Genomic DNA, 22,422 nt, shown 5'->3' with positions numbered 1-22,422 from the left:
TTTGCTTGGTTACAGCAATGAGAAGTGTCAATTCAGAACCTCTTAATTATGTACTGCTTCTGTTAAAAAGGTCAGGTTCAAGGCAAACCGCTTAAAGAAAACTGAATTTGAAGGGCTATATGTTTTTGTCAGCATCAGTCCTTAGTGCATGCAGTTGAGCTTCAAATGCTTTTAAACTATATCCAGATGACTGATTTCAGTATGGTTTTGTTCTCCAGTCACTGCTGATACACTTCCCTACCCCTGCAAGCACAGGGAAATATAACCCATCAATAACACTTGCATGGATTAATATTATTTCACAATATTAATTGAAATGGAAGCTGTTAAAAAAAACCCCACAGTAACTCCAGCTCCATCCCACAGGGCTTCAGACTCTATAATACCAAGTAATTTGTTCCACAGAAGGGAAGTCGGCACTCCTGCTGGGCACATTTGAATCCTGGTGCTCAAAGGCACCTGATACGCCATGACAGAAAATCATTAGGGCAGATGGGTTATGGAACAACCTGGATCAGAGCTGAGACTTCTTGCTACATTTCCTCTGCCTTCTGTGCTTCTGCACCCTGATGCCAGTAGAGGAAGGTGCAGTAGCAGTCAAGTCTCCCTCCCTGAGATCTGTCTGCAGTGCTGCCTTTGATCTTCAAGCTGTGCTTGAATTCTTTAAGACAGCTGACTGCTTCCAGATTAGTAGTGAGTGTTAATTCACATTTACTTGTAAATACTTTCATTAGGCAAAATTTGTGTGGTTCAGGAAAAAATACAGAATCATGCACTTTGTCTAAAATAGGCTCTTCTCAGAGAAGATCATCCCCAAACTTGTTTCAGGTTCAGTATATTTAAAAAAGGTTGCTTATTCAGGAGGAATCGTCTCTCCTCTGACAACAGCTGGTACAGGCACCACTGTGATCCCTCTTGCACAAGTCTCAGTCTTTGGATATTTGTTTTTCCCTTACTTCTGTCCCATGCATGGCCTTGTATTTTAGAACTAAAGATCATCTTTTCCCATTTTTAATGCACACACAGAAATCTGCTGTGGTGCGAGGGAGCGCTGCCATATACTGATATAACTGAATACTTCCCCAGGGACTGCTCAGTCACAGCCCAGAGAAAGTGGGAAGGAAGTCTGCTATACGATACCTGCCAAACCGATTTTCAGATGTGAACAGAAGGCTCAAAGCATTTTCTCTCTCCCTTCTGGAGCAGATCTGCTTGAAGGGGCCCAGCCTTGATGAAAGCAGGCACATCGCAACTCTGTTGTGATCTTATGTTACAGCAGCTCATCCAGCACCAGTCACCAATAAAGAGCTGGAGGAAAAAAAAAAAAACCCACCTGTAGAAGCTTTCTATTTTAAAATATGCTTCACAGTGCTCAGCAACCTGAGACAATGATAATGACCACAGGCAGTAAGCAAGCACATTCTTGGCCAGGTACGTGCCCTTCAGCCTACTATAAACACAAGCTGTCCACACTGTCAGTTTTACTGAGTATCAAAGATAGGCACAGAGACACTGAATTCAGCACAAAAATGAGTCTGATTAGCTACTGTCTGAAAGAGAAGAAAGTCTGGTTGTAAAAGGGTTAGACTTTAGAAGCTTAAAAATTATAATTAAATGCCTGTTATATAGCAAAGGTTGTTCTGAATTCTCATATCACACTTCTGAAAGCTTAAGCTCACAGCTACCAGCAGCTGGTTTTTATCACCTACTTATCTAATCTTAGTTACAAAAATTTGGTGAAATACCATGACAATATGAAAAAGTATAAAATTCATCTATGTGCCAGCTGTGAAGACTTCCATCAATTCCCCTCCTCTTTTTCCAAATAATCATCTTGCTTCAGCAAAATGCAGCCAGTTCCACTGCCTGTAGTGCAAGGTTTAACACTAATGAAGTGTTTGTGGGCTAGTGATAGTCTCTACATTTCTTCCTGCAGGGGGGAGTAATTCTCCCACGGGCTTGAGATTTGGATTTGATAACCACCTTGAGTGAATCCAGACTTCTGAAATGCTCTGCTGTTGGCTAATGGGCAATTATTTAGTAGAGCGCTGCAATGAGTAATGCAGAAGCCAGTCAGGTAGTCAGAAATAGTTTTAACATTTCTGTTAGCCAGTAACTGAGTATGGTAAGTTTCCTCTAACAAGGCCAAAGGCGCTGCTGTTGGGCTGGCTGACCTGTTTCTTGGGAATAAGGCTCTTTGAGGGTTACAGCCTTTCAGGAGAACCCAGAATCTAGTGACACACTGATGCTCAAAGCGCTTTGCTCCAGTGCCATTTCTTGGTGAAGCTTCTATTTCTGGACCAAAGTTGTCCCAAAGTCAAAGAAATTGCTGTCCTAAAAGCCATTCCTTCTCATGTTTCTCCAAAACATGCATTTATCCCACAATGAGACAGAAAGAAGTAGCTGACCTACACCCTCCTTTTTAATTAGCCAGTTATAGCCCATGAAGTGTCTGGATAAGAATGGTTCAGGACCATTAAGGTGCCATTGAAAGTAAACAGAACTTACACTCTGCCCCTGCATCACACTTTCATATGAAAAAGGAAGTTAAACCATCATTTAGTGAGAAGTAGAATGCAGCATCACAGCTTGATCTAGATCTGTAAGGGCACTGTTCATCACCTTGAGTCAGCGAGAATTGCCTGGAGGCAGGGATTGATCCACTCTAGGCAGACAATCAAACGTACATTGTATTTCACAGAAGGTGCAATAGATAATATGCATTAAACGAAGATACATTTTTGTCTGAAAGAAAAATGAAAGATCCTTCTGGATGCTGTGGGAAGAGGCAAGGAATAAATCCATATCGATTGCAGGGTAGCTTATTTTAAAACACTGAGAAACAATGCCACTTGTTTCACTCGCTGTAATAGCACTTCAAGCAACATAACTCACACTAAAACCATCTTGTTTAGAATTAGTTTTCTTTCATGGAAGAAATTTCCTGTGCGGTGCCAGACAGCCCTGACGGTGTTCTGCCAGTGCTGCTAGAAGAATTAGCCCCATTACAATTGTCAGTTGTCTCTTGGAGAGCAGTATTTATAAACAGATCTGTGCTAAGTGACAGCTCTTTCCCCTTGCTAGATGTAGTCCAAACTTCAGTCCTCAAAATACCTTCCTGATTGGATTTTAAGATGCTAAGAAAGATGCTTACGCTCCCCCTCTGTTTAATAACTGTATGCCTGCAGTTTTGAGGATAGGATGAACGATAAATGAAATTTAAGTGATGGGTTTCCATGTTCTTAAATGAAAGCTAATCCCCCTTTGCAGCAATAGTTCAAACCACTGCAGATACCAGTGCAGAGGGAGTATGGTACGGAGAAAAGGTGAATAGAAACAGAAGACAAAACTACACTCAACATCCCAGCTACTGAATCAAAGAAACCAACACGACAAACTCAACTCTACGTGAAGGCTGAATCAACAGCACAAAAGAGATGTTTCAACAGCACAAAAGACTGTTTCAACAGCACAAAAGAGATGTGAGGAGGGAAACAGGCTGTTTCACCTTGGCTATGCTGCCTGCCCAGCTGCTGCTCAGGGCCCAGCATCCCCTTTGCAAAGCCCCCTAGTCCCCAGGCGGAGTAGGGGCTCTGGCTGTGCTGGCAGCCCAGCTGTCTGTCTCTCGCAGCAGCAGCAGCTCAGCCTGCTTTGGGTCCGGGGCAGGCCCTGAGACCAGTGAGAAACCATAAACTCAGCTCTGAAATTCCTCTCAGTGCCTGGTATTTATCCCCACTGGTATCCACTCTACATCCAAAGCCAAACCAATTTTTCCTGTCCTGCTGATACTGGCTTCCTGGTAAATAGCCCATCTTTCCTTCTCAACATGATCCACCTACCATTGCTTCATTCCTAGTTGTCCATTAGATAACTTAGACTTTCTTCCATTGGAGGAAGTTGAAAGATTAGTAGGTGCACTCTCAGCAGAGATGAGATCCTGCAAGGCACCAATAGCTGTAGTCATAGAATCATAGAATGGTTTGGGTTGGAAGACACCTTGAAGATCACCCATTTCCAACCCTGCTGCCATCCCCTCCTTGTCTCCCTTGCCCATGCTTCCTGAAGAGCTTGTAACCCAATGCTCCAGACGTAGGATTCATCCCACCATGTCTCTTGTGATGCCACTGAGATTACAGCCCTACCATCACATGCACTTCTCTAACTCCTCTTGTTTATTCCTCATGCTGCCTGTGTTTGCATAGCAGCACTGAAGTGCACACACTGAATCGGGTACATGTTACACCAGAGCTTACCCAGGAAGGCAAGAAACAAGCTGCTTTGAAGGGAACAAATCTCTCTCCCTGTATGCAACCAGGAGTCCAGAGTCACCCTTCAATGGAGACTGGGCCCTCATTTGGAAGAGATTAGCAATGGATGCCCTCTGAGTAGGGAGGAGCAGGTTCATATGCTACACCAGTTAATCCATGGGGCCACATTCTTTGTTCCATCCTAAGAATTAAAAGCTAATTATGATACATACATCTCTCCAAACAACAAATGCTTACGGATACTGCTGACAACAAGCAAGCAAAGATAACCCACAAGCGCTGTTTTAACAGACAAAAACAGGGATGCTGCATTTGCTGCAGCTGAGATCCTACAGCCTAACCAAAAGGATGTCAGATAAAAAGCCAGAGCCAGGAGATAACCCAAGAACCAACAAATTAGAGGGAAGACTATTCTGTTATAATGAACCAGATTTCATTGTCTCTGCTTTGGTCATTTCCTTGCTGTTTTGATCTGTCAGACAGCTGTCCTCAGAAAGAACAGGTTTTGTACCTCTGAAATATCTGCAAAAGGCATTTGCAGCTGTTACAGACAGGTGACAAGCAGAACCAGTTGAGAAGTCTTGTCTAGGTTAGAGACAGAATTTGCAAACACATTAAGAAAATAAGACATATGTTCTCTTTAAAAGTTATGGCCATCATTTGGAATTAAAAGTGTGCGTTCCCTTGTGTTGTTGCAGTTCAGAGACAATGAAGCGTGTCTTTTCTTTGTACTCAATGGGCTTAGGTTTGTGTTAGTGACAGAAAAAGATCGCCTACTCTCCGAATCTTCCTGTGCCTCTCACCTCACTTTGGCCAAGAACCAGAAGAGATCCGATGTGCTCCTTGTAGGACAAGCTCACTTTCTTGAAAAGCATAACAGGAAAAGGCTTCCAAACATTAATGAACAAACTACCTGCAGATCACACATGAGAAAGCTTTCAGTTGTGATGCTTCCACATGGGAGGTAGTGCTGGGAGCCGTATTTCTGCTAAGAGAGGAAAAACATGGTCTAATGCTGCACTGAAGCACTGAGATGTGCTTTTGGCTTAGGACATAAGAAAAGCACAACGGAAGACAAGGCAGGATGTGTGCACCTAATGCAAATGAGAAGCTGCAATCACCGTTTGGGTGTTGAGCATGTGTTGAGATAGGGCAGGAGGTGAACCAGACTGGGCATACTTATAGAACACACTCTGACTGGCACAGAGCTGGGTGTATCTACACAAGCCAAGGTTTTTGGAGTCTCAGTACAACATACAGATGATTTTCTTCTGTAGTGAAGACAATGCTACAGTGAAGCCTTTGCAGAAGTGTAGTGAACTGTACAATATCAAATGGGCTCCGTTCTTCAACTCTTCAGAGGCTGTCCTCTCAGCTGTGTCACAGAGAATCTCCTCACAGACCACACTGGAGGGCTTACTCATGTTTGCATGTCAGACTTGTCCAGGATTCGTGTTCCACAGGAGCACTGCTGGTGGCGGCTGCTAGAATACGTCAGGACTTTGCAAGGACCAAGGTCAGGGGGAGGAGTTGTTCCAACTGAGCAATGCAAGGCAAGCAGCAGGCGCTGGATCTCAGCAAATATGGCTTCTGGGAGCCACAGTCAGTAACTCCATCTGGGCCATTTGCTTAGGCTTCCTGCCAAAAGATTTATAAAAGGAACAGTAAAGAATGTGCAATGGTTTTAAATATGAATTTCAAATACAGTGCAGCCAATATCAGCATTTGTTGAGGCTTCCATCCCACAGATTTTCTCTAAGGCTCAGCAAGGAATGCAAAGAGTTTCTCCGCTGATCTAATTTTATCTCCTCAGAGATATCCACCAGCATGAAAGAATGAATTGGAGCCAGTGCAGTTTCTAATTACTTCCAGCTCTCAGAGATGCTTTCTGAAGCAAGCACAATATAACGAAGCTGATAAATCAGCCTTCAATTTGTGTGTGGTGTTACATGGAGGTCTTGTGATAATTTACTAATAGGTGATCCCAACCTTTACTCAGACTAATGCATGTTCTAATATCACAGACATACGAGTGTAACTGCCACAAAGCAACACTGATGAACGAGAATGGCTGCTACATGGCAAGTGAAATATGCAGGTGGTTCCCCCATCAGACAGATGGGCCAGTTCCTCAAATGCCAGCAATGACTGTTTAGCAAGATGCAACTTTCTGTTACCTAGTAGGGTTTCCATACTCTATATCCAAAGCACATAAGCATGGCTGGAGGTGGGAAGATCACAGGAGAGCTGGCCCTGTCTATACTGAACCTGTGCTAGCCACAAGGAATTTGTTACCAAGGTTCAGCAGCCCTCCAAGCACAAAAAAAAAAAAAAAAAAATCTAATCACCAAGAGGTTTTGTCCTTAATATGACAAAAAGAACCTCACGGTGAATATCAAAAAAGACTTGTTCAAAAAAAGCATGTTACACCATGGAGCATAAAACTCCCCTAATGCCAGCATTGTAAACAGGTCGAGTGTGGTAGCTGAATCATTTGTTTGATTCCTCGGTTAGTGAACTCCTAAGTGCCCACTGCTTCTGCAGACACCTGTATGAGGTGGGGTACTGCAGCTAGCAAGGAGTTAGATCAGAAGTCTGCAACTGTTCCAATTAATACAACAGGCTCTCTGTCCTGACAGTTGTATGAGCGACAAGTGGAAAATGTGGTCTGCTGGTTTTCTTTTTTTCTTGAATACCAATCTCAAATGGCAGTTTGTATCCAGGGTTCACACCACCTCTAGTAATAACATGATTGCTAAAAGAACCCCTACAATATTCCGCATCCATACCACCTACAGTAATGCCACAACGGCTAAAAATCAAACACTCCCCCGTCCCACACTCCGCTAACTAAACTGCAACACTGAAGTGATGGTATAAAGAAGTTGGACACAAACCCATGCCCCTTCACTAGATAAGGCTCCTCACTTGCCTTTTAAAGGCCAGGAGTCACATGTACCTTCAGCTAACAAGGTAGACTTGTCACCAGGGTTATCAGAGCTCTGCAGGGTCCTTCTTACAGCAGGGCAGGTCTGCTCAGCATTCATCCTGAGTGCTGGCCTCGGGAAGTTGGAGGTAGCCCTGCAAGACACTGAACATCTGCACACATTTATGGCACAAATTCTACTCCATCTCAAGAGGTTGCTGCTTCACAGACATGCTAGAATACAAGTTCAGGAACAGCTTAATGATGAGCATGCAGACAGAGGGATGGGGAGGGCCAAAACATTCTCCTACCCAAAGGTTACCAAGATTTATCCCCTTGAGACATTTAAAAGTAGTCAAATCTCTCATGGGACATACTGCCATTCCAAGCCTCGTGACAGCATTCTTATGAACAGTTCATGACATGGATCATGATGTGAGGCAGCTTGCAAAAGAATTATTTCAATACACAAATAAAACACATCAGTCAAGACAGCCTGAAATTCCTCTGATCTCAGTGTTTTATTGCTCGGTGATTTTAGTTACGTTTTGACACATTGTGCTTTGGAATAAATTGGCACCTACTACATAATTTAAAAGCTTAGTATCTTAACAGCTCACATAATTGGCATTATAGAGAAAATCCAGAGAACTGTCATTTTGACCCAAGATTAAAAGAAAGATAAAATGTTTACATCCTTTATTGTTAGCAGGTGAACTTTCATTGTGGAAGTCCCTTAAAAATAGTGAACAGAAACTAACAACCTAAATGCTCTCCAAAAAAAAAATATAAACCACTCCCTTCTTTACACCAGTCATTTTGCTTTGGTACTTTTTAGTACCCAAGTGCACCGTAACTCCCTCATCTCTTTCAAAGAATGAACGTCAAGTATACACCGACTCCTTTGGGTGACAGGAGGACAGACTCCCACACACCATCCTCAGCACCCACACAAACAGCATTTTCATCAAAAGTGACACTGCCTCAGGATTTAACACATTCCAAGAGGTTTATAAATACTAGAGGTTGATTTGTTGGTGTTTTTTTTTAAAAAAAACCCAAACATTATTTTGAATAAATAAATGGCAGCTGTAATAGCTGCATTTGCTTTGGTGACCAGTTATCTGTATGCAGCATCAGTTATTTTCATAAGGCAAGTGAAGAGATAGCATAAGTAAGTCCCTGAGAATCAGCATCTCTGTGTTCAACACGTTTGTTTCAAAATGTGTGTTGACAGCCTGGAAAACAATCAGTCCCAAGACATCTGCATTTTAATTTCCGGGCACAATTGCAGACCACAAAATTAGTTATTACCATACATCTTCTGTAGGCAGGAGTACATAAACAAAACAGAATGCTTAGCAGGTGGTAGTGGGGAATTGGTTCTCCTAAACCTGGAGCAAGCGCCCCACCTTGTGTTAGTCCTTGGCATTCAACGTGAACCTCTCAACGCCTGCTCAGTAATTGCAGGTCCAGCAGAACAGTTTACAATTTCTTCTCCCTGCGGACTAGTGTTGTCCATGGAGCCATATGATTGCTGCTCCTTATGGGCAAGCATCGTTCTTTCTGTAGCATGAGGATGCAAAACTCTGGGGACGTACATCTGAAATCACAAGTGTTAAGGATTTTACCAGGTTCTCCAAATATAACATTGGGATAATTCACCCAGGATAACTTTTCCCCTCGCCGCTCTTCATCCATTTCCCATTCTTCACCTTAACACACACTTTTGCACACTAACAGAGGCTTCCTGGTACAACGCTCACCTGTACGTGCAGACTGTGGCAAAAAAATCACTAGTTCTACCTCAGTCCTACATCCTTTTTAGTGACATGGCAGGTAAGATCTGTTACATGTCACAACTTTCACAGTCACAAAGCAGTGGCAACTGACTGCATTTGACAGCTATCCAGATGTGAGAATCTGTCTAGTGTAAGGCCCAGAACACAGCATACAGAGATGCTAGAAGTGACATGTCTCAATTACTCTTAAAACATCAGCTGAAGGTACTTCTGGAACACCACTTGAGAGCAGTCAAGGAGCCCAGCTGCAGAACTGTCCAGTTCTACACACATATGGGAATTCCCACAGTCCATTCAGACTGATATGTCCCACACACAAACTCTTTTGTAAGCAGGGTGAGAAATTAAACTTCCCTAGGAAATCTAAGAGAATATTAGTAACTCTTAACTTCTTACAGAAGATGTTGGGATGGTTGGTACATCTGTGTCATTTCCTCTTTCGCCTTGCACATCATCTATCTGTAACCAGTAACAGGTGGGGAAAGGAAGAGAGAATATCAAATAGTTAGGTCCAAACAATATACAGAGATTGTAAGCACCCGAAAACCTGCACAGAGAGATCTTTAGGCAGTGCTGGTAATATCCCCTTCAATCCTTTTTGCATACTTCTTCCACACTACTCTTTCTTCTCAAATTCAGTTCCTGCTAACACTGTCAGACTTTCCACTGTGCCGAGCAGCCTCCCTCCACTGTCACCCCCTTTAGCCACCTCACCAGAATGAACCTTTGTGGACAGACATTGCTAGTGAGAAGCCACAAATAACCCAGCAAGAATAGCTTCTGCTACATCAAGCACGTAGGGAGATGCTGAAACAGGTCCGGTTTCAATCACTTACCTTGTAATTCAGTGGGCTGAGGTACTTGAAACAGCCAAAACAAGTATAAGCCAAGCAAATAACAATTGTGATGTTGACAACTAGGAAGGTAAACATGGTTGTAGGTGCTTTAAAGCCTAGAAAAATCCCCAGAGAATACAATATAAATATACACAGCAGGAGAAACAACACAAACCAAACAAAACTTTACTTCATTTTTCCCATTTTCAGAAGCCTTGTTTGTTTTTTTCCCTTAAAGGACTGGACACCACTTCCAGCCACAAACAGGAGAACCTCATTGTGCCCAAAGCTTGTTGTTTAGTAAACCTGCTGAGCAAGTGGTTTTCCCAGCTTCCTTAAAGCCCAAGCTGCAATACTTGAATGCTAAACAAGACACAGACATTCTTCTCCTCCTCCCTCCATCCTTTACTGTGGACCTAATTCTAAAATATTCTCATTAATCATCTGTGAAATGCAATAATAGACTCCATTTATTAAATATGACATTGGCACCAAACTAGATGGCTCTAAAACAACCCAAAGGAAAAAATAATCAGAAAAAAACCCCACCAAAATTACCCTCAGAATCAACAGCCACATCCTCATTCAACTGAAAAAAAAACCCAAAGCTAACAGTAAGATCAAAGTGTCTGTAGAAAACTGTAACTAACTACAATTTGGAAAGAAAAATTAAATGTAGCTATGAGGGATAAGCACTGCAGAACACAACTGATGATTACTAGCTGAAAAGCACCCCATAGTGTTACACCCATAGTGATACAAAACATGTGAAGGGTTATAATGAAAACAGAAAAGCAAGTCTTTGGTACCTATACAAAATAATTTGGTGCTACTGAACCTTCATCTTGAGCAGCCTTGTCTGTGTAGGACACCGTGATAAGACATAAACAGAACTAAGAGGAATCCAAAGAAAAGGAACAATGAGAAGAAACTGAGTAAACATGAACTAGGCTGAAAGGTAAGTTTTTCTGCAGAGACAGAAAGAGAAGGAGAGAGAGAGAGAAAACTACAGGAAAGGACATGGTAGCAGCCTCTATTATGGAAAATGTTACAATGATTACAGTGACTTATTGTTCTTCAGGTCCATTGGGGAATCTCTCAGTTTCTGAAGGAAATAAATCTTATTTTGTGGCAAAGATGACTTGAATACGATATTAGGAAACACACAGACACACAGACACACCCCCGCAAAACAGAAAACAACTCTGGAGTATCCTTTAGAAGAGTTTGCTTAATAAATGAAGGTAACATCAGTATTTACCAGTGGTGAGGCACGTCTACACCAAAGCCAATGTGTGAACCACAAGTCAAACAGCAGAGATTAGGGAAGAAGAAATCTCCAAAGATCAGTTTTCCCTGCCCTATGCCCTCAGCACTCCTCCCTACCAAGAGTTCTAGAGACGATGGGACTGAAGTGACCATCCCAGGAGATGGGTTGAAATGCAGAGAGTACCATCGCCGCCTCTGTTGTGAGCGGCCTAGTGGTGCTTTTGGTGTAGGATGGATGGCACAGAGCTGAGGAAGAAAACAGCAACTGAGAAGGAAACAGATGGCACCAGTACAGCCCATCACCTACTGTATGCAGTCAAGTGATATTTCATCCTGTCTCAGAAGTGGGAAAGAAGTTCTTCCAGCCTTACATTCATATGAAGAAGAAAGCACTATTACCATGTACTGTGCAACCAGACCAACACCAGGCAAGCTATACAAATCAATGATCAAGCTTTACGCACCATAAACCGATTTATTTTGTAGATAAGGAAGCAGAGCACTCTTCCCCACTCCTTCCTTCTCTTTGGCACAAGAAGCAGCAATAAAATCTATGGCAATGAAATAAAAATCCCAAGTTCCTACCTCTCAGACTTGTACCACTTGGCTAGACTGCCCTATGCGCTTATAAATCACTGAACAGTATCCCATAAGGAGGATCCTGTGTACTGACCAAGCCAAACATGATAATCCAATCTGTGTCTTCCATTGAGTTCCATGACAAATTATGGGTTTACCACAGATGCAGAACAAGACAACGCTATTATAAAGATTCGTTTTTTACTATACCAGGATTTCCTTCATAATAATTAGAGGCGCATCAATTACTGCGTGTTTGGAATTGATTTTTCTAAAACACGCTCTAGAAATTCTGTTGTTATGTTAGGGAACACCGATCTGTTGGTCTTCCTGATTGTGTTTAAAAGATGGGTAGATGAGGTACTTAAGGATACAGTTTCGTGGCAGATAGCTATGGTTGGACTCAATGATCTCAGAGGTCTTTTCCAGCCTCATGATTCTATGAGTCTGTGATTATTATCAGCTCTGTGAAAGCAGAGAGGGTAAAATACAGTTAGACACCAAGGGCGTCTTTTCCAGGAAAGCAAGCTCAGCTCCTTCCAGCATCACCAGCATCCCTGTTCCATGCCAAATGCTTCCTCCCCTGTATCAATGATAGAAAGCCATGTGCTATTGCCTACTTTTTCTGATGTCAAAGCTTTTCATACACCACAGCTAACAGTATAGAAGCCAAGTATTTGCAAAATACAGGACACCCCTATTTTTTAAATAAATTATACACAAAACTGGAGTTTTTAAATTACTATATGGGGAGGAGAGTCACCATCTCGCTGCCATCTTCCATGTAAAATCTGACAGATGACGCAGAACACAGGTCTTGCTAGCATTAGCCAACATTTTAACAGTTTTTCTCAATGACAACTGTACAAGAGGCAGTAGCCAGTTCACTTAGACAAATTACGTACAGACTACACAAATGCAGGTAGTGAAGCTAGAGACCACCTTACTAGAAAGGGCTAACTCTGAATAAACTTTTGGTATATTTACTGTCTGTCAGTCCACTGCCCAACAGGCCAATTTAAACTTTACAGGTTTAGGGAACACATGATCTCCTGTAAAATGAAGAAATACAAAATTCCATGCTAAGATTTTTAAGTCAACATATCGACCATCTCCATCAGAGTATCTTAAAGGCTGCAAATGATGTATAATTCAGTGCCACAGTTAATCACCATGATTTCCCACTTATGGGAGCAAAAAGAAAAGCCACAAAGCCTATGAAACTTCACATATAATTTAGGTAAGTTGGCAAGAGAGGTAGGAGCAGCTTCTAGGTAGAGAAAGGCAGTACTTACCTAGCCGCAAAAATGAGAAAAAATAGAGCCAGAAAAGGCAGAGAATTGGAGCTGCAAGGGCCTGATTCACAGCTGCAAAGTGCATCTTCTTCTCCAGCTTGGCAGGGAGATATGCATAGTAAAGGTTGTAACGGTCAACCATGTGCTTCAGGAGTATGTATATTAAACCTGGAAGGAAACAAGGGAGAGCCAAGGAGAGGCTGTTGGAAGACTTGATAAAGAGCAACAATCATGTGAGGAGATCTACCCAAATCAAGTGACTCAAAGCCTAGGTGTCAATGGTGGGTACAGCCCAAACATGAATGGGGTACAGCTGCATTACAGCAGTCTGCTCCTAACAGCGTTGCATCCGCAGCCCAATTTCCCCATCCTTCCCCCTCCCCACACAATTTTCTGTGGCACTATTCCTGTTCTCAGAGAGAACCCAGAGCTCCATCCTCATGCTGGCACACAGAGGCCAAGCCAGAAGGGAAGATTCAGTAACTCCAGCACCATACTAGTAAGTAAGAAAGGTCTAACAGTGGCTTAATGCCTTCCTCTCAGCCTTCAACTGATTCATGACTGGATTTCAAGTCAGCTATCTCTTGTCTCCCAGAAAAGCCAGTTACTGCCATGAGAGCTATGAATTGCAACAATTCTGCTATTCAGTAACACGTTTAGATATTTACAGTTGCATACAAAACAAAATCTAAATAAATATCAAGTACATTGTTCCAAGAAATTGGCCACATTCTCCCAATAATAAGCTTGTTGATTAAAACCAATTCTGAAAAATATCTAGTTTAGTTAATTATGTTGTATCTAGCGCTCTAAAATTTTTAATTAGAAAAGGAAAATACCAACTATACAAAGTGATGTAGTACTACACATGCCTGATAAACAGGTTTCCAGAGTGGAAATACCTATATTCGCTTAAATGATTCTTTATATGTAATTCTTGTGACATCCAGAATCTCTGTGAATGAAAGGTGCAATAAAATAAGGCATATATCATGCTACAGTCACTAAACATGGTCAACTGTCCATGAGTTCTAGGCAGATTGCTAAATTTCTTGCACACCCATCCAGGATTTAATGGCTGGTACAGGAAGAAGAAAGTAGTCAAAGCCAGATATATAAGCAACTTCACGCTGAAGTGTTAAGCTTTGTTCATGGGACAGAGATAAACCAACTAAGAGAAACTTCGTAGAAAGAGGAAGTCTGTGACTTGGAGATCTAGAGATGTCGGGGTCTTGTAGGACTGCAGTTCTATGTACCCCACAGGGCAGCTGTGCTCCACCTAGATGCCCTGAACTCCTACTGCTTTTCCAAACCAGCAAATCTACCCAAGTGAGTATACAGCATTTACTTTTCCAGTCAAACAGCAGCTGTGGTGTTCTCCAAGACCAAGTCCCAGCATGGCAGTCAGCACATTGTTAGGTCACATCCCTGAGGTGGGAACCAGAGAGCATACAACTGTCCATAGCACACTGATGACCACAGCCCCTTTTCTAGTTCTTATTCAGGATGTGGAATTTTAGATAAATGGTTTGCAATGCAGAAGAACTGCAGTAGTGAAAAGCATAGGCAGTTTCCCAGTCTCTTGCTACTGGATCAACATGCTTTGTGCTTTACTTTACATATATTAGTCAAACTTAGGACAAAAGTTATTTCAAATCTGCCTAAAGGATTTAGCAATTAGAATGTCTCAAGTCAAGTTTGGCTGCTTAAGGTGGACCTCCAGGCTGGGTACTGTCTGCAGCTTGCTTCTAACAGACCTCAAGAACCCAGAGATAAAAATAATCTCCTCATCACCAGACCTACCTAAATTCCTACACTTAACTAACCAGACCTACTGCACTCAAACTAGAAAAAATAAAATAAATGTCTAATAGACCTTAGAAATACTTCTAGCTTCTGAAGGCAGTACAAGAGCTAAGTAATTCACCATCTTCTGCCCTGTTTTTCCACCAGAAAAGAAGGAAAATTGGACCATTGTATAAGAATGCAGAACTTGGCCTTTCATACCTCCCCCTCCTCCCACATGCTCCCACCTGGCCCACACAGTGCCCACAGGTCACTGAAACACTTACCAAACGGCACAATGATAGGACACGTAATGCTATAGGCCATGATGACAGTGAACACGCATAACATCCAGGCATACATCGCTCCAAATTCATATTCAAATGCTTGTTGCTAGGAACAAAACCAAAACACACAAAAATCACATATCGTACATGAGTGAGTTAGAAGTTCAGAACAGATTCACTAGAGCAACAATTCACCTGTTCTTATTCTTTCCCTAGGAGAGATCAGTTATTTCACAAAAAACCACTAATGATGTAATTAGGGACATCAAGTATTGTGACTTTTAAGCATCTGTAGTTACAGAAAATATGTTGCTTCTTTCATAGCCTCAAAGTAATTGCCGAGTGTCAGTTTTCACCTACAAGAAGCAACTACTGGAAACCACAAGGCAGAAAATAATTGTGCTAAACTCAGAACCTTCATCTCACTACAGAATCCATTGAATCTGTACTGTTCCTTGTGTCAGCTTTCCCATGGGGAAAACTCAAGATATCAAAGCTTTGGTGTGGTCAGTATTCCCACTTTTTCCTCTTGGGATCAGGAAATCAAGACAAAACATTTTAACCAGAGCAAGGGGTACTATACAAGTTAAGAGATCCTTTTAAACACTTACTACTGTTCAAAAATGGAACCCACGCATAAAAAAGAAAAAAAAAAGGAACAAGGCAGCTGTACAGCTGTATACAGACTTAATTTCCCATTGTAACACATGGAATTTCAAGCTGCAAGATGATACATCATCTGGAAGTGAAAGTCCATCTCTTAAAATGGAATACAGATAGTAAGTATATATTTTGCTAGGTATATGTTCAGATTATAGCAAGTTGTAAACACCTGCGGACTGACAGAAAAAACTAACTATAGACAGACATGAATTTAAAAAAACCCTGAAGTTTAGACCATAAGATAAAATTAGAATTATCCAATGAAATTCAAATCGTAAATCTCTGACTTGGAGCTATGAATCATACCTGAAGTTCAGAGCTTGAGGTTTGATTTTTTACAACCTCTGACTTGAACAAATACCTCCTTGTTATCTATGCTGCAAATGAATGGAAAATGAACCTGTCATGGATGAGTGAAACAAATGTCAAAAAAAAAAGTGACAGAAGATGACAGTTAATGGTTCGAAGGATAGAGGCTCCCACTCTTTCTAGTAAGGAACAGTCATTCATTTTTCTCTTACTAAGAAGAGGCTTTAATACCTGTTTAATATTTTTCCTTTCTGCTGTGGACTTCGCCATTACCATACGTATGGTGTAAAGGATGAGGCCAGGCAGGCGCAGCAGCTCCATCCCATTGCCAATGAAAGCAGACGCAATCACATAGTTCACAAAGAATGCTCCCTGGTCAGGCAAAAAGACACATCTGCAAGAAAGATATTAGACATTAACTGGAAACCAGACAAGCAGATATAGTATGTATACAATGGATCCCTATTACCTTTGGAAGCCTCTTACCATAAGGATAAGCACTGGACACCATAAGAAGTGGCCAGAAGACTTCCAATAATCTTGTTGAAAAATAGTTACTACACAGCCATAAATGCAGTAAGTCTAGTATACCGTAAGAGCCTGGCTGAGTTGCAGTTCAGATGAGGAATAAACTGTCCACAAAAAGATATAGCAGTCTGATAGCAGAGCAACACTGATAGCATCACAGGATGTCTGCAACAGCAACCCAAGACAAGATGAGGTAAGACTGCAATAGAATAATTGTCTCTCCTAGCTTACTAACCCCTAATTGCCTTCTTGTTACTGATGTTGAAACAGCATTTGGAAACCTATGCCCTAATAATTGCATTCTAGTCTTTCCCTCCAGCCACAGTCACAAGAGCTTATAATAACCATTACTTGCAAATTTGCAATGCTGGTGTTTCTTAAACATTATTTTTCTTAAAATCGGGAGTCAATAGATTTCAGAAAGAGAACGGCTGCAGCTATTTGGTCTCACTGTAATCCGTGGGAACACCCCCTGTCCATGGCACGCAACAATCCCTAGCACACTTTTCTGGTCCCTTCTCACGTCCATCATACCATCCTATCCTTTCTTGTCTTCTACAAAATTTGTAAGGTTTTGGGAAAATAACTGTCTCTTTATTGAATGTTTGCATACATAGCAGGAAAGAAGTAGGGATTTCTTCATAGCAAAATCACTTACTCCTCCCACTATTCAGGAGCTCAACATTATCCCACAGTGTACCACCCCCAAGCAAATTCTAGCAAGTAAGGCTAGACAAGACCGAAAAAACCAATGCTTTAGCAAAGAGTTGGTAGTACTTACTCCAGCCTAACTGCAGAATCAGATGATTCTCTGTCAAATAGCCAGCGGAAAAAAAAGTCAAGGCTGAAAGAAAGACAGTTAATGTAATTCAGTCTCCAACAGCTTTGTACTGTGTAAAATTGCTTCTTAAGTGATTCAGATCGGCATAGCAGACAGAGAATTTACTCAACTGATCTGAACACTGCTTTAGCTTTATCACAGTTACTGATTGTCAGAAATAGGAAAAAAGATAGAGAACCAAACAAAACAGAAACATCTAATTCATACTAAAGTTTCAATGATTCATTTTTAGCAGTTATATAGATAGGAGAAATACATGTTACCCAGTTAGCCAGAGAAACAGTCAAAGGTAGAAAGAAACAGATAACTATAATTGAAGTATAAGACATAGTTGGGACACTGGGTTCTCAGCTGTGATGGAGAGTATGGGCAACTTTCAATTAGTTATTGATCTTACAACGTGTTAAATTTCTTTGCTAAAAGAAAAGTCAGCCTTTGGAAACTTTAAGAACTTTGAGGTCCTTGGATGAAAGACAAACATTTAATTCTAATGCATAATGACAATATATCCATACACGCTGGAGAGAGTGTGGGTACATCAACTGGACCTCAACTAGCAACCAGAAAACAAAAGCAAGTTGTGTCATACGATAAAAATACTCAAAACGCTACTCTGTTAAACTATGGTTCTTTACCTTGTCAGACCAAGGGAGGGCAGAATCAATACCATGAAGATCAAAAATATGTAGACTTTATGCATCATTATTCTGTTCTCTGCAGATCTACCAACATAAAAAGTCACTAAGTAAGAAATTCATATGAAAGACTTCGGTACATGAAGGATCTTTCCCAGATGATGCCAGCACCTGTCAGACTTCTAGCGTCCCCTACCATATCACACTGCTACAAGATACTCACAAAACAAACATCTTTGAGATAGTCACAAATTTGGACCAGGCAGGCTTTCAGTATCTTCTCAGGCAAAGAAAACACATCTGAACATTAATGCAGACTCTGGATTGGCATCACTACAAGTCTGTACCACAGTCAAGGGGATATGCAACAATCACAGCTGGTGTCTCATCCAGTGATACTCACATCTCACAACAGCTTGTAAAACAAACAGTTCCTCGAGTGTTATGCCAAGAGGGATTAGGTAGTTTGTAAAAGGGCACTACTGCCAAGAAACCAAAGACTTACAGAAGCTACTTGACTGTTCTTGCCAAGTGTCAAGTCTTTGGGAACAACATGACACTAATAATGCTATCCCCCTACTGCAAGAGAAGGAACATCTATCTAGTAAAAAACACTGTTGCCAGAAATCTACAGCGATTGCTATAAACAATTCAGACTGTTAAGTGTGATATCTGATAGGACATTAAAACCACAGAGGTTTTATTATAGGATCACGTACTCGTTGGGCACGGTGGGACATATCAGTATAACTGTATGAAGGCTTGAAATCAGATCTGTGATCACTAGTGACATTAAAAACTATTCTGCACTGAGAAGGGCACAAAGTCCACGTGGCTAGCGTGAAACCACCAAGAAAAAACAGTAAAAATGAGTTGCTGAAAAGAATAAAACTTTGATGAATAAACAGTAGGTTCCAGAGATGATGTCTTACAAGGGAATGGTACAAAAAAATAAAAAGGCCAAAAAAGTTGATGTTAGAATATAAACCAAAAAGCGGCTACAGGTATTATGGAAAAAGACTGAATGAAGTTGAGCGAAGCAGGAATTCAGTGTGCAGTATCATGCTTTTATCTGACTGTCAGTAAACCAGGGATGAAATCTCATGTGCCAAACCAAGCTGTGCCAAGTTCTCCAAGTTAGCAGCATGTCACTGTGCTTGGTATCTCTGGTGTGTACCAGGCATATCTGAAAACCTTGCATCAACACATCTGCCAGGCCTTGGTCTCATAGGTCTTCTTAGACCACTACTAACAATATCCAACAGCAACCAAGTTGTGCACCAAGAGTTATATCCTATGTTTCTTCACTCAAAGCAACAAGAAGATGGATGCCCTGTTAACAAGCAGCATGCCAGCAGTTGGAACAGTTTCTGCTGAAGTGGGATTCTGGCATTCTTCAATGTTCTCAGCCCAAGGGAATCCAATTCCACACCTCCTATATTCCCAAAGAGTAAGCTAATTATGGGATCAGAGGCACCACCCACACTTCTTTGAAACTACACCTTTTGCGCCTGCTTATACTTTTTTGTTATCATTAAATATAGAGAGGTGTGTGGGGAGAAGCATAAGCAAACTGCATGGTCAGATTACACTTTCTGTGTTGATTACAAATTGCTTAAACTCCAAAGCGTTAGTTAAAACATTGGAAAGAGACAAGAACATGACATTCCCTGCTACGAGCTTTGTGAAAGATAAGCACTTTCTCCATTTATTTTAGTCATTCATCTGATAAGGCCAAAACAGAGGAAAATCTTGCTTACTTTGTCCAATGGGACTCCAGCAAAGTTGAGTAATACACAATTGTTGGTAGCAATGCTGAGAAGGACCAGAGCAAAAGTGTCGGGAAAAACTGGCTGACGATGGGATTCTAGAGTGGGGGGAAAGGAAGAAGTAAGTGTTTAGAACATTTTAATGCAGCCGGAGTAGAGCAGAGGCTGCAATATTTTGGGTTTTCTTGTAAATTATAGCAGGCTGGACTGTGGAAATTATATGCAGATACAGTCTTAAAATGAGTGAGTGCTCAGCCCTGATGTGTAAATCAAAAAAACAAGAGTAGGATTGGGAACTAAAATTCCATGAAAGAGAAGTTTAATTCCATTAAAACAGTTATAAAGGAGTTTACACTAGCTTTGCAAAGTATTTTAAATGAACAGCTTGAAATTCCATTTTTGGCAAGGGTATTTTATTACAAAATGTAGAATTACGTAAATTTGGAACACACATTTTTACTAAAAATAAATAAGACATTCCTAATAATACAAAGTTTCAGATTAAATTACTCCAGCCTATTACCAAGGAACAAAAGAGGAGTAAAGACCTGATTCTGGATGGATGCTTTTTAATCAGCAGTTATGTACAACAGTCCTGAGAATTTCAACTGAATTTAGCTTGTAGACATTGTTTCATTGTCCTGCTTCACACTTATCAGTTTATCAACATCTTGATCTGACACACAGCTATATCCAAACATATGGTGATACTCACATTAAGGTAGTGAATAGGTTTAGTGACATTGAACTTGTCCATGGTTGAGATGATTATGGAAGGAGTGGTAAGAAAAAACAGCACAATAAAGAGAAGTAAATTAATGCAAGCCCATCTAAACCACCATTTCAGTCCATGCACTGAAAGATTTTTCCTGAAATAAAAGAAAATAAAAATGAGCAATAAGCACTTGCTGTTAAAAAATATATACTATCTGCCAAGTAACAGGTGGCACTGCTCTTTCCAAATTGAGCTTCTGGAGTCTTAAAGTGATATAACAAAGCACTACACAAGTTCCAGTTAGTATTAGAAATAAAGCAAACTTAGAAACCTTTCTTGAACGATAAAACAGACTGTGCTTGCAGAAGATATTTAGTCTTTCATAACACAAACACTATGTCTAATGTAGTTAAGGTTTGGGATGAAACACTTCCACTGTTTAATAACATAGAAGTACTAAACAAAGCTAAAACGAGAAGAGACAGAGACAGAAGAAGATACAGAGGATTTCTGGAAGGAGAATGGCTGACAGAGGCAGAATCTACCAAGAACCCGTGATGTGAAAGGAAATAAAAAACCCTGCATCCCTTTCTGCTGTATTAAAACGGCAACCATAGGTCTTGCACAGGTGTAGCTCTTAAATGTTATCTGAAATGGTTCCCAAAAGGACTGGAGTTATTTGAATCCCAGACAAAGCCAAGTACTTAGAAAGACAAAACAGGGGTATAAAGGCTCAATAACATCCCCAATTATGACAACCCTTTCTGTGAACCTAAGTAACTTGGCAAAATCCCTATGCCTCTTCTTCTATGAGGAGGGGAGCAAAGACAAAACACAGCGGGGAAAAAAAAAAACAACAAGAAAAAAAACACAGAAAAAAAACCCCACAGGAAAGAAAGAAAGAAAAATAATCCACAAAACCCCACCATCCTTCCCTCTCAGAGATGTTTAGAAAACCTTTGCAAATGCTTCAGCTCACTGTGACTCAACCATAATTTCCTGTGTCCATAGACAGAGCTTGAAGAAAGGAAGAGGGGAAAAAGCACACAGAGGTCAGAAATCTTTCATGAAAAAGGCAGACTAAATTGACCCTACTCAGAAAGCAACTTATGAGATTTTTAATTCATGTCTCAAAATAACACAGCTGCAAAAGCCAAAGTTAAGAATCATGATTGCTAGCTTTATCATTAAAGATTAGGTACGTTATTCATAACTGTAGAATTGTAGTTCTAGCGAAAACCTCTCAATTTTTAGAAACAGATGGCATAGCCATCTCAAAAGTAATTTTTCATTTAAGTCATTAGAAAACAAGGGTATTTTTTAAAAAAAAGAAGTTACTTACAGGTGAAACACAGTAACTTGCGCATGTTTGTTTCCCTCTTGCACTTTTGGCAACAGAAATGTCACAAAAAAATTGACAACAGAGGATTATATTGACCCAACCCTAAGTTATTCACAAAGCACTTGGAAAATGTTTAGTCATTTTTAGCCAACAAGCCTGACAGAAAGCAGCACAGGAACAGTTTAATTCAAAAGGCCTTTATACATTTCTCCTGTAAGCAGTGGGAGACTCCGGGGAATTTATTGGGTCAATAAAAAGCTGTTAGAAGACAGACTACAGTTCACAGAGTGGATCAAGTTATACGCATCATATGGCGACTCAAAAAATTATAAATATTTGGAAAATACTCAGCGCTAATACCAAGCTGTTTTCCTCTGATCTCAATAGGAGATACGGATTAAAAATGGAAACACTGAGGCCCAGATGTTAATAAGCTGGGTTGGGTCGGGTTTGGGTTTTTTTTTGTTAACAGTTAACAGGAACTGCAGGTACCAGAACTTTGGAGTGGCAAAACTCCACAGTCAGTCTCCATGAGGCTTCCCCAACGTCAACGAAAAACTCCAGTAATGGAAA

The 22,422-nt window shown here is 40.9% G+C and overlaps 1 protein-coding gene across 7 annotated transcripts in view; it reads right to left on the bottom strand.

Annotated features, from left to right (window-relative positions):
• Positions 1-110: 110 nt before the first annotated feature.
• The window catches only part of TMEM63A (transmembrane protein 63A), a 38,509-nt gene continuing 16,197 nt past the window's right edge, over positions 111-22,422 (bottom strand). Inside the window, exons 14-24 of one of the 7 annotated variants that reach the window (XM_054062440.1) lie at positions 20,508-20,661; positions 19,784-19,890; positions 18,024-18,110; positions 17,329-17,391; positions 16,251-16,413; positions 15,048-15,153; positions 12,976-13,143; positions 9,833-9,948; positions 9,393-9,455; positions 5,072-8,797; positions 111-1,308 (exon numbers count right to left, since the gene is read on the bottom strand). In XM_054062440.1, the coding sequence (XP_053918415.1) occupies positions 8,627-8,797; positions 9,393-9,455; positions 9,833-9,948; positions 12,976-13,143; positions 15,048-15,153; positions 16,251-16,413; positions 17,329-17,391; positions 18,024-18,110; positions 19,784-19,890; positions 20,508-20,661 (1,198 nt within the window). In that variant the 3' untranslated portion in view covers positions 111-1,308; positions 5,072-8,626. The other 6 variants (XM_054062443.1, XM_054062442.1, XM_054062441.1 and 3 more) reach the window with 6 other exon arrangements.

Source organism: Cuculus canorus, chromosome 3 (genome assembly GCF_017976375.1).
Source record: "Cuculus canorus isolate bCucCan1 chromosome 3, bCucCan1.pri, whole genome shotgun sequence".
NCBI lineage: Eukaryota > Metazoa > Chordata > Aves > Cuculiformes > Cuculidae > Cuculus > Cuculus canorus.
Note: the sequence above shows the minus strand (reverse complement) of the source record. Positions and strands in the feature narration are given on the sequence as shown.